General features: G+C 40.0%; 1 protein-coding gene across 9 annotated transcripts in view; it reads left to right on the plus strand.

Moving 5' to 3' along the window:
* The first annotated feature begins 3,838 nt into the window (after positions 1 to 3,838).
* Positions 3,839 to 17,324, plus strand: part of flna (filamin A, alpha (actin binding protein 280)) — a 70,857-nt gene continuing 57,371 nt past the window's right edge. For 8 of the 9 annotated variants that reach the window (XM_088930395.1, XM_088930440.1, XM_088930422.1 and 5 more), the window contains exons 1-2: positions 3,839 to 4,034; positions 15,631 to 16,074. In XM_088930395.1, the coding sequence (XP_088786521.1) occupies positions 15,693 to 16,074 (382 nt within the window). In that variant the 5' untranslated portion in view covers positions 3,839 to 4,034; positions 15,631 to 15,692. Of the gene's footprint in view, positions 4,147 to 15,630; positions 16,075 to 17,324 lie in introns of all 9 variants that reach the window. The other variant, XM_088930406.1, reaches the window with a different exon arrangement.

Here is a 17,324-nt window from a genome sequence, read left to right on the forward strand (position 1 = left end):
TAGTCTATGGTTTTGCAACGTCCTGCTGGAAAATGGACACTTGCAGATTTGCATGAAGGAATAAATTATTTGTCGGCTTAACATTGTATCATTGATACAAATCTTGTTTTACAGATGTCATTCTATATCTTCACACTTCCATCATTATGCATTATCTTCTGTCAGATCTGTCAAGCGTTAAACAGAGTTCATCTGTGAACAAAACATCAGCACCTCCACTCTCTCTGCAGCCAACACTGACATTCTTTGGTACACAGAAGATGACATTTTAATTTCTCAATGTACTACCCATGAATGGCCAAGTACACCGATTATTTTCGTGAATATGGAAAGCTACAATCATTCAGCTGATTCTTGATTTATTTCTTCCTGGAATATCTTCTGTATCCATTGCAGTCTGAAAAGTATTATGCAGGAGGATGAGATGAGTATAATGGTTCTGGGTACGTATGGTGACCCTCTGTTTTCCAGGACATGGTCTGTCTCTGACACAGCCGGTTCCCTGCTGTCTCTGGACTAGTCTGCTTGTTGAGCTGCTCTCAAAGACAGACTAATTCAGTTATTCTAATAGCTTCCACACAGTCTTTACTGCCCAAGCAGGGTACACTTGTATTTTTCATGTTATTTTTATTTTGTTAATTAAAATCATACCTATTGAATAACTATTAATACAGTTTCTTCATCAACTCATTTCTAGTGCTTTTATAAAATTCCATGATTCATGCTCATAATTTATCCATGGAACAATAATGCTCATTCTATACACCTTTCCTATTTTCACACTGTTTTAAAAAATAATATTCTGCAGTAGATGCACCCAGTTATTGATGTCAGCTATTGATGTGAACATTAAGACTGCTATATGAGTGACTGATTTTTATATACAGTAATGCATGTTTTCAGCACAAAAATATAATTGTCACCCAGGGAAAAAAATAATACCATAATGTTGTTGTCACGATCGTTACTCCTCCTCTTAAGGGCGCTCCAGCCCTTCCTCGTTCTGTCCCATTCCCCACACCTGTTCCTTATTCCAGCCCCTCTTTAGTTTCACCTTTAAAGCCAGACGCAGGCGATTGCTCGGGGCTTCTCATTGATTTCCGTGTCATGAGAGCCCGGGGTCCTGCCGCGTCTGGCTCCGTTATGGTTTTAGTTTCCTGTTCCTGATTCCCTGCCCCGCCGGTCCCGACCCGGTTCTGGTTTTAACTACGGATGGATCCCCCGGTCTTGGACTAACCTCCCGTCTTGGATTCCCCCTCTGGATTTACCCTTGGATTGTTCGCCCTGGATTCACTCCCCCCGGACACTAGCACTGCATGGACACGCCCCCCTGTCTCCTGACCGACTCCTGCATGATGTTTTTCCCTATTGTTTCTTCACCTTTCAGATCGTGTCGTCCGCATAGGGCCCGGAAAGAACTGTTCCTGACAGTTGTCTGACGTGATGTGACTATCTAAGCAAAGTTGCAGAAATTTGCATTGTTTGACATTTTGGTTAACATCAGGCTTTCAAGGTCAATCTATATATTTTAAGGTATTCCGGAATCATAATGCTTATTGATTTAAGATGTGATAAACAAACAAAAAACTAAAAAAAATAAAGATAATGAATTTCTGCAGTTAACATTTTTTTTCTTAAAGTTAATTTAAGTAACATTAACAAGTCCTACTTAAGTACACCTTGTAATTTGATGAAGCCAAGCTTTGAAGTACAATATAGTGTTGTGTGACAGAATTCCCAGAGTATGAGGACTAAAGAGGAGATCAATTTGATGAGAAAGGTTTTTAGTTGAATGCCGGAAAAAAACCACTATCTGTGTCACAACATAAGGCAGGAACGGTAAATCAACTTACAGAATATTCCAGACATTGAAGCAGAAAATTGTTATGGATAATCATTTCCTACCTTTCTTATTTTTTTATATTTTAATCAACTGGCATGTACATACAGTAACAAGGTCCTATGTACTGTGTCTGGAAGGAGTGGGCACTGTCACCATACAAATATTTTGGTAGCAGCAGGTTGGTTAGCAGTAGAGTTGGTGTAACAAAACCTCATTCTGCCTCCTTTCGCTCTGACAGCCGTGCTTCCTGTGCAGATCTCCTTTCCCCTGCAGTCAGAAAACAGACCTGTCTGTGGCTCAGGGTCGGTAATGTTGTGTTGCACACAACCGCAACAGAATGGTACACAAGCTAGCTCCTGCATTACCTTACAGAGATACTTTGGATTCTCTGCTGTCACTTTGTCTGAGTTGCAGACTGTCCTGGCCCTTTGAAAGAGTGGATTCCACTGACTCCCACAGATCTGTGACCCATACTGCATTGCAAAACTACTCACCTGTGTCGAACGAGGAACACCTTTAGGGTTTACAGGTAATGGGGACTCCCCTCCACCACCACCAATGTGCAGCCCCACCTGGATGATGCGACGGCAGCCATAGTGCGCCAGAACGCTCACCACACATCAGCTATTAGTGGGGAGGAGAGCAGAGTAATGAAGCCAATTCACAGAGGGGGATTATTAGGAGGGCCATGATTGGTAAGGGCCAGTGGGAAATTTGGCCAGGACACCAGGGTTACACCCCTACTCTTTTCGAGAAACGCCCTGGGATATTTAATCACCACAGAGAGCCAGGACCTCGATTTAACGTCTTGGCTCAATGACGGCTCCTTTTTATAGTGTAGTGTCCCCGTCACAATACTGGGGCATTAGGACCCACATAGACCACAGGGTAAGCGCCCCCTGCTGGCCCCACTAACACCTCTTCCAGCAGCAACCTTAGCTTTCCCAGGAGGTCTCCCATCCAGGTACTGACCAGGCTCAAGCAGAATTCACCAAGCGTTGGATTGTTTACCCACTAATAGGGAACGTGAGCTGGGATTAGACCGTCGTGAGACAGGTTAGTTTTACCCTACTGATGATGTGTTGTTGCAATAGCTTCAGTGGGAAGGGAGATATGGCTATGACTAATTAGGATTCTCACCTAAAATTTCCCTTAATCCAGCCATCCAAAATAAACCAAGTTCTAACTGTTTCATCCAGTTCAGGGTCACAAGGGAGCAGGTGTCTATTCAGACAAGCAATGGGTAAAAGGCAGGAAAACATCTTGAACTGGACATCAGTCCAATTGCAGGGCACACATAGACAGACACAAACACACACCATTGGACTGTGGGAGGAAACCAGAACACGGAGTAAAACCCCACATGAACACGGGAAGAACATACAAACTCCACACAGATAGCACCTCAGGTCTGGAATTAAACCCAGGGCACCAGCACTGCAAAGCAGTAATGCTAATCACTGTGCCACTATGCCACCATTTCTCTTAATTTCTAAAGTGTCTTTCTTTAAAGAGTTTTTCTTTCTGTCTGTCTTCCCCCCCCCCCCCCACATTTCATCCCAATATGAGCTACTCAAACTCGATGCAGTGTACAAACTTCAGCCCACAGACTTCTCTAACATACTCTCTCACCCCCAGGGCAGTCTGCAATTCTGCATGCTCTTGCAACACCTACGTGGCGGATGACCAAATCCCTGAGCTCACTTCTAAGCTAGAGAGAGGGAGTTCAAGATGACCAAGGAGTGCCCTTCTTTAATGCAGTAAAACACTCACACAATGCTTTCTGACATCCCACAGGGCTAGAATGGATTTAAAGTTGTATATGAGAGCCGAACGGGGTGACATCATACCTTTAAAATCCAAAGGCGGGGTTCCACTCACGCGTCAGCTTTGCAGAACACACACACTCAAAAAGCCCTGTTCACATTTGATATTTTACCAATTAAGGATTTTTAAATAGGACGCAAAGGGGAGAGAGAGCAAGAGAGAGAGAGAGGGAGAGAGTTAACGAGAGGGTGTCACTTCTGTTCTCCCGTCTGTCGAGGAATACGAACTCATTTCCCCAAGAGAAGCACTTGGGGAGGGAGGAACATTTCGTGCTATAGCACAGAGCAACTTTTAACGCAAATCTGAAAGAGATTGTTCGGTGTGCCTCCAGTCGCTGAACCAATCGAATACAAAGCTAAAAAGAGTAAGTTTTGCAGCTTTTAAGCACATATTTTGTAGCGGGCTTGTCAACGTCGCGCTTTAATTTTATATCCACATTTTGGGAACTGCTTGTCTCACGTCTTACAGCGGCTATCGTAAGTAACGGCGCATCACAAGTCTAATGATTAGCAATACTTTTACTTTCTGCCATTGTCAGAAATCTGTTTATGAGTAATTATATGGGACTGATTGATAAATTGCCAAAACAATCAAATAGTTATATGGGTAAAAATGGAAAGGCTTATATTTTAAATTGTAGGGTCTTATTAATCTGGTGTTGTGATTTGTCGTTGTTTGTAAAGTGTAATTATTCCTGATTTGATTTTTATCTTTGGGGTTTTGGAAGCAGTTGATTTGTGAAAAGCTGATGCTTTGTGTGCAATCTTTGTTTTATGACGATTAAATGTGCTGATGAAAGCTAAATAGAAAACTGTCAGCTACAAATGACAGTGCTCTTATACAAATTGCTATGATATGGTGCATTGCCAGATCAATTGCACCGTAGGTTGCAATATAGATGTATTAAAATATTCCATGTGCACAATCGTTTAACTGGTCGTGATGTCATTATTATTAGTTGCTGTTGAAGTGGAGTGCATTTACAGGTGTCTTGAACCCCCCCCCGAGTAACATGATTTTAATGCATCAGTCATGTAATCTAATTAAAATCTCTTCACCAAATAAGGGAAACTATGAAAAAGTTTATGTATCTGCTTCTGCTAATCGGGAATATTAGGTGTTGGTGGTGGCGCCCACTAGTGGTAACAACCGTTTTCCAACATGAAATCAAGGAATATTTTATAAAAAAGAATGAACGTTATACTTTGAATGTTTGTGGCTTTTTATTTCCATTTTAGTCTTAGTGTAGACTTTCGGCCGTTTTTGTTATATATTCCTGACTGTTTTATATAGTTTGTGTGTCAGATCGTTTAAGGTATGGTTAGTACACAAACTACACCCCCCATTCCTCTAGATTAAATTCTGTATATTAGTGCACCATATGCATGTAAGTATCAGTCATTTATCTTTTTTCAGACAAAAATCTGCTCATAGTGTACGTTATTGAATTTTCCAGGGCGGACTGTGTGAATTGACTGTGTTGGTTGGTGCAATTCTTCCAGATGTTTAATAAGTAAACAAAGTTCTGTGGGGCAGTTTAAAAATAAGAAACTCGATCATTTGCATTAAATGAGTGATAAGAGTAGAGATATGATTTGAACTGCGCAATATGAAACACGTCTATAAAACGTTTGCAGTTAATTGTAGGCTGACAACGGCTAGGTGCAGTGTAATTTGAAAACAAGTGTCCAAGTTGCAGAGTATGTCAACATGAAACTATGGTTAATATAAAAGTTGTTAAAACAACTCATGACGCCCATGCCATGCCAGCCACAGTTAGAACGAAACTACAGGGTGAGATGTTTGGGTAAACTCAATCAGTGTGTTTCATTTCTGTGAGCCGAAGACGAGATATGTATCGTTTCCTTGCGGTTGAAGCTGCAAAAACTGGGTCACTGACTGTTTGTGGGATGTATTTTTAAAATTCTTAAGAAGAGCATTTGGTGACAACTTCTGCAGAAGAAACGCGTACTGAAAATAAAAGGGTGTGGTCCGTGTGTTGAGAGAGGTAGCGCGATGCAGAAAACTGTAGCGGCATACTGTAGCTGGAACAACACGGTTACAGGTCGAGACGTGTGATATCGTTCAGCATTACTGATATGCCCCATATTTTTCTACAGTACTGTGCTTCCGTTGGCTATGTCATGGCAGCACACATCATTCTTGAACTCCTGACACATTAGCTAGTAGTTATTATATACTTGCTATGGTAGAATTAAGAAAATGTCATTTTTGTGATAGAAACTATCACGGTATACCTACTGCACGCGTTTTTATGTCGGCTAGTAAGTGATACAATAAAAAAGATGTTAGATGCTATTCGGACAACAGTTCTGTTTCAGTATAGACCTGATAGTAGTAAACTCTTCGGGACTGTTGTTTGGTGAATTATGCCATAACGTGTTGTTGAACTACATTAACGTACGTCACAGTCCTGCGTACTGTGTGTGGGCCCGCTCACTTAATATACTGTACCAACGATAAATCCATACTATTGTAATGATACATACCATTAAATTATTGGTTTAATTGGAATTTGCCCAGGGATATTGAATACGTGTCCTGCGCAACAATACTTTCCTAATACTCGCGTATGGAAGTATGGATGTAGAAATCCGCATGATGGTTTTGCCAGATATTTAAATTCGCGGATACAGGATGTTGGGAAATCACATTCAGAAAAAATGCCATATCACTGTGGAATTCTGTGCAGGATTAGGCAGTTGTTTGAACGGGACTGCTCATATTCTCTTTCAACGCTGTGGTAGAATGTCCTGAGACATAAAGGCGAATAGCCCGCAGTGCGATCTGACGTAGAGTTTGGCTGTTGTCAAGGCGACAGGACTTCCGGAGTATTTGCAAAACTGGACAATGCACAGTACACATTATTAGCTTTAGTATTTGTTATAGGATGCCTTCAAAAGAACAACACAGTTAAACTAAACTAATTTGGAGCGCTGCCCCGAGAAACACAAATTTATAACAAAATGTTATCCGAAGATTGGAGCCAATACAGCACCATCTGTTGCTGAAGTTGCTGTCAAGGAATCGCCTCCAGGCGTCTTTTTTTAAAGAATTCCCGAGTGTCGGATTCATCAATAAGTCTCTGAGAACTTAGTTCCAGATCCCTACTAGCTTCTCCTTGTAAAGAAATGCCCCTTGTTACATTCCTTCCATCTCATCTCGAAACCTCGATGTCTTGCTTTCACTGCCGAGAAGTACAACACTGAAGTATTAACTGTGACAATCATTATCTCTTGTTTAAAGACGAAATGTCTGTTCCCACAATTGGGTTTATTTGCTAACAATAGCATTAGAAAATAATATGGGTTTGAAAGGTGATATTAAGTTGTAATATTTTTTTGAGAGATTTAAGTAACAGGTTTAAACACTTTCACATTATTTTTTAAAAATGATTTGTCTTTTTGGATTAGTTTAAAACTCATTCTCATATAACAACAAGGAGTGGGAGCGGTTTGTAGCTTTCTGTACTGTATATTGTGTATGAATTGACATGTACCGTATATTGTGTTAATTGATGCATTTACAGTATCGAGTTTTACTCATAAACCCAAACAGTTACAAGAGTTCAGTAGCGCAGAAGCTACGAGAAAGCATCTTTATAAATAACTACTTTTTCTTTCAGCTTGACGATAAAATATTACTGTTTATTACTAACTGAATTAGTTCCGTTGTGCCTGTTTAATCTAATGTGAATACAGTGTATAGCACGCACTCCGCAACATCTGGCTCTTCAATGACCAGCCATAGAGGTACTGTACCTTACTTTTCTAATGGCACTGTTCTTTCTTAAGTCTATTTTTAAATAATTCTTAGTATTTGCAGTGGAAAAAGGTAAAAAACCTGTTTGGTACCCATACATACCAGAAATAGAGCCTAATAGGTTTTTAATTGGAGCAACGTATAAAGTTACCAGCAACTGACGTCAGACGTGCGATATTTATATTAAAAAAGGCACAGCGTTTGTGAGTTTGCTGGTGTTCAAACGATTGTGATGTGTAAGGTTCTAAAAGACAAACGATATATATATATACAGAAATGAATACCGAAAACTCGATGCTAATTTTCTCACGAGTGAAACGTAAAGGAAACGGACTGACATTCCTGCGTGACAGACTGAATAATTCGCCATTGCCTCATCTTGGCAAGTCTAGACAGAAATCTTGTAGGAGACGAGGAAAAAAAGTGGGTGGAAGTGAGGGGGCGGACTTGATTTAAAGGGGCTATTTTGGCCATGTAGCTTTAAGTGCAATTTGATATCATGACATATTCATGTTACGCTCATCTGCCTTTGTTACCAAATTATTTCTTTGGGTCATTGCATTATGCTTGACCTCCCAGCCAAAACTCTAAAAAGATAGTGTTGCAGTACTCGTCACTGGGTTTTAGTGTTTCAACACCTAAGCTTACTATGCAAGCTTTTGAATTGAATAATGTGTGGTTACATACATCATGAATACAGTCTGGTCATGGCCAAATCACAGTATTATCTCATTACTATTGAACGTTTTGAACTTTTTTTGTGAAGAGAGAAAATGGAGGGACTACTGAGGCAGTTATCTTATAAAGACATTGATCCCGCATATCACGTTTAATATAGTAGTTTATATCATTTAATTAAGTCTGTCTGCCTGCCAATCAGTCTGTTGGACTGATTTTTATTTTTTTTAAAAAAAACATTAAAAGGGGAGAATATAGTGCTAATATTGAGGCCACACATTATCACGTTTTGATGCTGGTATGTTGTTTCTGTATTATATATATATGAAAACACTGCACTGATTACATTTTCTTTGGAACATACATTATCTGTTTTCATACCTGAAGGCCCTTATGATATGCCCTTAACAAGACTGCAAACAAATTGTCATAATTTGCAGACATGGTTTGATTCGGATTGTCGTTCTCATGCAGTATTTTCACTGATACATTGTGAGTCAAATTTTTATTTTAGACAGATGTTCTTGCATTTGGAAAGGATGTGCAATTGTGTTTTTTTCCTTGTGTTTTTTTTTTTGGGGCTTTCCTGTCGGAATTGCGTTAGAGTTTGACTAGAGGGCGCTAGATGCTGGAATTTGGGATTTTCAAATAATGTTTTAATGGCAAGGCTTCTGGAATGCTTTCTGTAAGGAAAGGGGGGTACAAGGGGTCAGGGTGTTGCCAAAGAGAAAGAGTAAGGCATTTGAAGTTTATGGTAGTGTTATCACAAATCATGTCTGCACAAAACTGTTCAATGTATTTAGTACCAGATCTTTTCTTTATTTAAGAGCCAGATGAGCCTTTTTAACATGGCTGAAGAAAGATACTGTTTTCATGTTGTCCACATTATGGTGTATGTATTAGGTCTGAATCCTGTTGTATTATATATCTGAGGATAATTGACATGGAAAGGGTTTTTAAAGCTGAAAAGATATTAAACAAAACCATATGTATGCAAAGACAAAAGAATAAGAAGATGTTTTAAACACCAATAAATGTAACAAATATGATCAATAGGAAATAGAAACAATTGATTGCAAAACACTTAACAAACACTTAACAAATGTGGTACTTTTCCCTATCACTGCGTTTTAGATAGCCCAGAGAAGATAACACAAGCTACTTAAAGGGAGGGTGGGGACAAATTAATGCCAAAAGACTTATGTTTTAATAAAATGGCCTGGAAACAAAGGAAACAAAAAAAAACAGCATTAAGATAAATGTGGAATTAATTTTGTCTATGATGTCTACCTGTCCAGACATCAAACAGAGTACCCAATACCCAAGTGCTGTAATATCACAATGAATGTCTTATAAAGAATTTTGGCTCCAGTTGTTCCACTAAGGTCAGGGGTCGCTGCCTTCCTAATTAGGTACTAGCATACTTGAAATTCTCTCAAGAAAGAAAAAACAAAACATTCTTGAAATAACATATTTGTAGTGTTAAGTTCAGAAGTCTCCTTATTTAGTAAAGCACTGAATATCTATGGCCTGTCCAAGTTTTCCTATTTACCAGTGTGAGAGATCTTCTTTGCTGTACTCAAGCCACATTTTTTAAATAATAAATGTTTTTTTTAAATTAAAATAAAGGTTCAAATAAAATAATGGCTCTGTTTTTCTGTTATTAGGTTTATGTTTTAACACTTTAGTACACAATGTCACTTTCTGTTCACCGTTGTTTCTGGTTAGAATGTAGTTTGCTTGACAAACAAACTGTACCAGGAAAAACAACAACGCAAAAACATAATAATCTCAAAGCAGCATGTGAGGCCAAAAAAAATACTGTTGCAAAGCACTCTGAGCTCCGGGCTCTCCAAACAAGTCCTCACATCCTAATCCCATTATTATAATACAAAGCTGTCTGAGCAACTGAAAGATGGGAAGTGAAGTGGGGAAGCATATTAAGATTGTAATGCATACGGCCACCATTGGTTGTGAGAGCCGGCTTACCAGCGCGGTGACGTCACCGCCCTTCCCTGTGAATAGCAGGGACCGCAGCTGCCGGGCTGATGGGAGATCTCCCTTTAGCTCAAGTGGCTGGGTCCCTGTTGAGTGACGCCGGAGGCCTGGGTTTGAGTCCCCGACGGTGGGGGGCCGACCCAAGGCGGCAGAGGCGAGCGCGCATACCCACGTGAACCCCGGTTTGTTACAGTATTATACCATTCACAGCTCTAAAGGTGTATATATGCTAAAAATGTATTACCGTTACCATTTCAAGATAAACACCAAATTCAGATCACCTTCAAGTGAAAAAGGGATGGTTCAATTTACTTTTGGATGCTCACTGTATGCATCTTCACAGGAAACCATGCTTTTTACAAATACATCCAAAAGATATCCTGACATAGTACTGCACATGCATTGTTCATCCATCCATTTTCTAACCACTTTATCCAATTCAGGAGTGTGGGGGAGCTGGAGTCTGTCTCGGCCAGCAACAAGCAGAATGTGGGGTGCACCTTGGGCAAGACCCTAGTCCATTGCAGTTCACATACACAGACACACAAACACTAGGTCTAATTTTCCAAGAAGCCAATTAGCCTACCAGTATGTCTTTGGGCACGTGAACACAGGAGGACCATATCAACTCCTTGCAGATAGCACCTCAGGAATTCAAAGCAAAGCAGCAATGTTAACCAGAGCACCACCGTGCTGCCCTGCAGTTAATTCATATCAAAAGCATATACATGTTCAAAAATATATTAGAATAATGTATAATAATATATTTGCATTATACTAACTTTCAACCTGCCCCTGTCCCCTTTTTCACATTGAAGTTCTCTCTTTGCCAGTACTAAGCACAAAGACTCTGAAAGTTTGATCTTATGAGATGGCTTGGAATATTAATTCTTACAACATCAGCTCCATATTTCACGTCTCATGTTGTTCATACTCTTTCACCATCTTCAGTGATTCCTGGAGAGTCAAATGTGTACATTTGTAACACTTCTGCATTGCAACTTTCCTGACAGTCAGTACTTAGCATGACAAGCGATATTATAAACAGAAACAGCAAAGAGAACAGTGAATGTGAAAAGCACAGAAATAGGAAATTAATTGTTTCTAGCAGATGATCCATGCTTCTCCTTTAAGTTTTGGAAGGTGATATTATGGTCCTTGTTGTGGCGTCTAGCTTGTGAAAAAATGAGATGCAGAGCTTGGTGTGTTGTCTAATAAAGGCGTGGTGACTGGTAATCTGCTGTCTGCGTTGAAACTCAGCGAGTCATGGGTGACTAAGGGGCATTAGGAAAGCGTATGAGATCATGTCACTGGGCAGGATAAAGCTGGATCCTAAATATCCTCATACAGCAATTTAGTGCATCTAGCACATTCCCTACTGTGTAGATAACAGCATTAAGAAGCAAAGCCTTGCTTTTTGTATCCCCTAGAAAACAAATATGAGAGGAAGAGAGGGTTACTGATTCGAGCTTAGAGTCTTGGGAGATCATGTGTGCAAGAGCTTGGAAAAAGGTATAGGAAGACCTGAGAGGCAGGTAGAGAGGCGTGGGTGTCCAGGCTAACTCTTAGACCAGCCAGAGAGGCACTGTGGGGTAACAGTTAGATCTAAAGGGACTGGGACAGAGGGAGGTGTTGCAGGCAGTGTGGGGCAGTGGTTAGGAGTCAAGGCCTGGGAAAAACGTAGGCTGTGCTGAGTAGTGGTTTGAACTTATGCGGTATAGTGCTAGGTAGAGACAGAGGAAGGTATTGTAGATTGGTGGCTAGAGCTGAGGGACTGTAAGCGAGACAGTACTGGCTTATGGTTATACCTGAATGTCTGGACCGGAGAGTGAAAGCCTGTGCTTGGTAATGGTTGATATTTTGGGAGGTGGACTGGCCTGGTAATTAAAACTATATGACTGGGAGGGAGTCCAGAACATACAGCTAGCTTACAGCAAAAAAGACATGGAAGGAGGTTACTAGCCCTTGGGGCAATTAGAACTGAGACATAATATAACATGTCTATAAATCTTCCGTAGCCTGGGGTATGGAGATGAGAGTTTCAGGCTGATAAAGCAAAGTGAAGTAAAAAAAAAAACAGGAAATGAATCGGAGCCAAACGACTCATACAGACAGTGGTATCCAGTCCAGGGAAAAATTACAATAATGTTTCTTTACTATTGTCTGAGTTAAGCTGTCGTGACAGCAGGGTCCTGCCATGCTAAACACACTCATCACGATTAAAAACCGCTGTAGTTTACATAATGTAAAACTGATTCTCCTGGTCGCTCTTCAAATTATGGTGATATTTATTACTTTTAAAAATAGTCTGTCATTTTACCTTTCTGCTTAAACTTTCAATGGTTAATGGCAGAGTTGTGGAAAGCAATTCAGAGGCCCATGTAAGAAAAGCAAATCCTAGACAGCTGTGATTTTGATTCTGCTTTCCTGTTTCAGATTAAATGCCATGATAGGCTAAGAAAGTGAGTTCTAAAATACAAAAGTGGGAAAACAGTAGGATTATAAGAGAACTATATTTAAGAGAATTCATTTAAAAGAAATTAACTCATTTGTTTTCAAATATGTGTTTGGTATATATAAAATACAAAAATGATCTAGTGTATTTGATTTTTTTTTTAAAAGTGTAGCATATTACACCTGAGATTTCAAATGCATTCTGTAAATACCCAGTCTTATCTTCATCATTGTTGAAAACATTCTCCAATACATTTCATGCTGTAAAATGTAAGATCTCAAAATGCTAGACCCCTAATGGGACTACTCCAAAAACATCAATATCACAGTCAGATTTTCACTATTGTCTATGACTGCAATATGTACTGTATTCTAATTCAAAGACACCCAGGTGTGTGTTGCTATAGGGTATTAGACCTAACAATTAGTCATCTGCTTCACCTGACGCTTGCAACAGATACTGTAATTCAGGTGTGCTTTACTAAAATTATGAAGCAAGTTGACTTTATGTTGCTTATTGATGATTAATGCCAGACTGACAAGATAACAATTAACTGCACGATAATGTACAAAAAGCAGAAGGTTCTGTGAGAAACCACTTTCTAAGTTCTGTATGGCATACTGATGGACAAAATGAATTGAATTACCATAAAATGGCTCATAAACTGACTACATTTACAGGATTGTTTTCAATGTTCATGAGCTGATGCTCACTGTTGCTGCATCTGTTCTCCCAACTAATTTCTCACAACTATGTTTGAGTTCAAAAGAAAGTTAATTCATTGTCTCGTGGCATTGGAAGATCAGTAAGTGGCCCTCTTTTCACTTGGTCCGAATTTCCAAACCAATGCCTCGATATGGTGACAGAAGGCACAGGGCTGTATAGGAGATGCTGTCCTGCAGATAAGATGTTGAACCAACATCCCGACTAGTTTATGATGAAAGATGCCCTGTCATGTCTTGAAACAGTATGGGTGATAACCCTGGTGTTCTGACTTGCACAACGGGGCCTCCTCTAAATTTCCCCTTTCTCAATTAGTGAAGCAATTTCTCACCCCTCTACATGACCTGCTGTGTCACTGGGCTGCTGGTGCATAAGAGGCCAACCGTGTGTCACCCAGGTGCGTGTTACACTGCAGTGAGTCCCCCCACCCCCCAGTAACACAACTCTTTGGGTCACAAAGTGCTATATAAATACAATTAATGATTATTATTATATTACATATGTATGGTCGAGCCATTACTCTAAAGTTTTCTTTTATTAACATTTAAATTTGATCTGCGACATAAGAGGACTCTGCTCAATGTAATGTTACGCTTTGTAATATTGATCTATGGATTTATACAACTATGGCATATATAAAGCACTTCAGTGACCCTCTTTATGTTAGTGTGGATAGAAATGTGACTTGTATACATAATAACTTTCAAAAAGGTAAGGAATTGATCCTCTGAAACAAAGTGTTTTGAAAATCTCTTGTAACTACAGTATTCTGTTGTGTTTCAGCAGGCTCATAACAGTACCAAAATTATACTGGCACCTTACCCCTATAACAGTGCTGTTCAGTTTTAGCTTGGCTTTATCAATGGTCATTAATTTACAGATGCTTTACAACTTGAAATCGAATAATTTTCAGAAAGAGCAGGTTCGATCCCATCACTAGCTATGGAGATACCATGAAGTGATACCATGCTTGTCTGACAGCCATGAATCAATGTTAATAGAATAAAACCATCACCAGTGGTTCTATGAAGTTGCATTGTGGTTCCATGTGTCTCAGTGGTGGGGAGTAATATGGTAAAGCTAATCAAATGTCTCTGGGAGCGCTGGTTTGAGGATGCTTAGTTTAGTTTTCATGTTTTTGTAATCTAGTCTGAAGACTGTTTTATTCAACATCTTATTCAACTTTGAGCTATCTTCGCGCAGGGATGGCCTTACGTGGTCCAGGAGAGCCACAATCCAGGAGGTTTTATGGGTCGTCTTTAAATGATTTCTAAAGAAATTATTTGAAACCCACATTCCATCACCCTGTAGTTATTAAGCACAAGTTTTCCATTCCTGCTTAATTGAATCAGTTAACTTACTCAATTAATCAAACCCACCCGTGTCTTTTCAGATTGATGATTTAAAGTTGACCTATAAAAACTTGCTGAATATTGGCTCTCCAGTGCCAGAACTGGCCATTCCTGCCCTAGAAGTGAATACACCACCCAGTCAAGTTCAAGGAACACCCAGTGGAAGTCTGCTGTAGTATTTACTCTGGCAACAGAAATTTTCTTTATTTGCTTATCTTTTCCTGCTTTTATTACTAATAAACAAAACTATCACCTTTCCTGGAGCAGGATTATGATCTCTTATCTTAAAAAAACTAACTCTGTAAATCAAACCACATATGGGCTGGAAACAGTAAACAAATAAATAGATCACAAAGATGATAAACCTATGATAGGTACTGTGCTAACCTGAGAGAGGATTTGTTAGGCCTATTATTTGTCTTTGCATCTCAAAACAGTATTATTTGAACATTTTTTATTGCAACAAAACAATTAAGCCTTTCATGCATTTCAATTGAGTGTAATTATATACGTGTCCAAAGAACTATTTCAAAGGCCATTTGAGACCGTTAATCTGTGAATTCATTGAAATGTGATGCAAACTGTCTGACCTTTGAATCACAATACAATAAGCTGATTTTCTGTCTCGAAATGGCATTCAAGTTAAGAAAACACAAAGGTTTACATGCCTCTTATTTAGCTGTTGATTTTTAGAATAGAACCAACATTAATATAGAAACATCAAGATTATTGTTTTAGGCTTTGCTACAATAGACAAAAACCGCAAAGCTTGTTAGAACCCAGTAATTCCCTACCCGTGAAGAATGTCACTGACTGAAAACATACTCCCCCTCTCAGTTCAATTCCTATTCAAATTCGCCTCTACCGAATCTTTTTTTTAAACCCCCCCCTCCTCTGAGCAACAATATAAGAATGCTCCCTTTTGCAGCTCTTTAACACAAACTTTTTTTCCTCTCACTTTCGTTGATTAGAACCACCCTAGAGAAGCTCCGAGGAAGTGGAACTGACCCCACCCAAAAAAGAGGCATTAAAAATGAGCAGTCCACACCCACGACTCAATCAGTCTAGCGCTCCGAGCTCCGCCGCCGTCTCGAACGCAGCTCTCGCCGACAAGGACGCAGACATGCCCGCTACGGAAAAAGACCTGGCCGAAGACGCGCCATGGAAGAAGATTCAGCAGAACACCTTCACCAGGTGGTGCAACGAACACCTGAAGTGCGTGAACAAGCGCATCGCCAACCTCCAAACCGACCTGAGCGACGGTCTCCGTTTGATCGGTTTGCTGGAGGTCCTGAGTCAGAAAAAGATGTTCCGAAAGTACAACCAACGCCCCACGTTCAGGCAAATGCAGCTGGAAAACGTGTCCGTGGCGCTGGAGTTCTTGGATAAAGAGAATATCAAGCTGGTGTCTATTGGTAGGTCTGCTTTTCTGTTTTAATGAGTGAATGACTGTATGTGTGTAGTCGTGTGCGTGTCTGTTTATATTAAAATGACTGGAGTGTTTTTTGCTTTTTGTCGTGGAAAGCTTTTCTCAAAAAACGGAGAAAGTGTCCGGTTGCTGCAACAATACCAGACTTCTATCGTGACACTTTTTTTTTTGAAACGCGTAACTTTATAGCTATTGTTAAGCTTAACCCTTTTGTCTAAACGTACAAGCAATTAGCTCGCAATACTTTGGTTTCCAATTTAAAAAAGGGGGTTTGTTCAGTATTATGTTTTTATTAATGCAGTTTTTGAACTTTTCTCAAACATATAGGCTAAGTAACACTAGAAGGGCGTTATGGGAGGACAAAAGTGGCACGTTTGAGTTGTTGCAGAAAAGCTCATTCATTGCTGAACGTGTTTCTTTTCTTTCGACATCTTTTTGCTAGCTACTACCATACGCACAAAGGTTTGCCGGCGCATAGCCTAATATTTTCCACGTAACGGTATTTTTACTTGTTTCAAAATGCTCGATCTGTGAGCACCGAGACAAGGCTGAACTTGATCTGTCCGCTGGAGCGCGAGAAGGGGCATGTTTTCTGTGAGTGCGTGCTTGCAAAGATTACAGGGAGCATTGTTGAGCTACGGTGAGGGTAACTGGAAGAAAAGGGAGAGGGAGTAACATTGTGAAAGGGATATGCAACTTGTCAACCGCATTTCGAGAGAATAGGCTGTGCCTTTGAACTTCAAGACTTATTTTTTTTTCCTGCGGAAGAGGTTTAAAAACTGACATCTTGGATGCAAGTTGCATCGTACAGTGCGCCTATAACTTGACTCGAGCACCAGACACTTGATTTTTATTTTCTTTTACTTTTGCAAGTAGTCGCCCCTGCCACTTGAGTTGAGTGCAGGCGACTGCACCCCTTCGACATCTGCGTTTTAGGAAGTGGATATGCACCCGCTTCTACGGTATGTTGATAGAGTTCAGAGTTTATAGTTGTCTGGGCGACAATAAATCCTGTCGTTTTTGTAGTCTGGTAGCTTCTTTAGTTTCTGATTTCGAATGCGTCCAGAAACCTTTATTAGCGCGTCCTAGTCTTTCATGTGTACAAGGGAAGGCCAATTGATTTGGAGCTCCAGGTACGTATGCAAATAGCCTGAAGTGTGTACTGTACTGGTACATTGCTTGACTGGTCTCTCATTAAGCTGTGCAATACTAATGTGGCTGGGGTTGGCTGGCAAC

The sequence above is a fragment of the Atractosteus spatula genome, chromosome 2, assembly GCF_055471065.1.
Source record: "Atractosteus spatula isolate fAtrSpa1 chromosome 2, fAtrSpa1.hap1, whole genome shotgun sequence".
In the NCBI taxonomy this organism is placed as follows: domain Eukaryota; kingdom Metazoa; phylum Chordata; class Actinopteri; order Semionotiformes; family Lepisosteidae; genus Atractosteus; species Atractosteus spatula.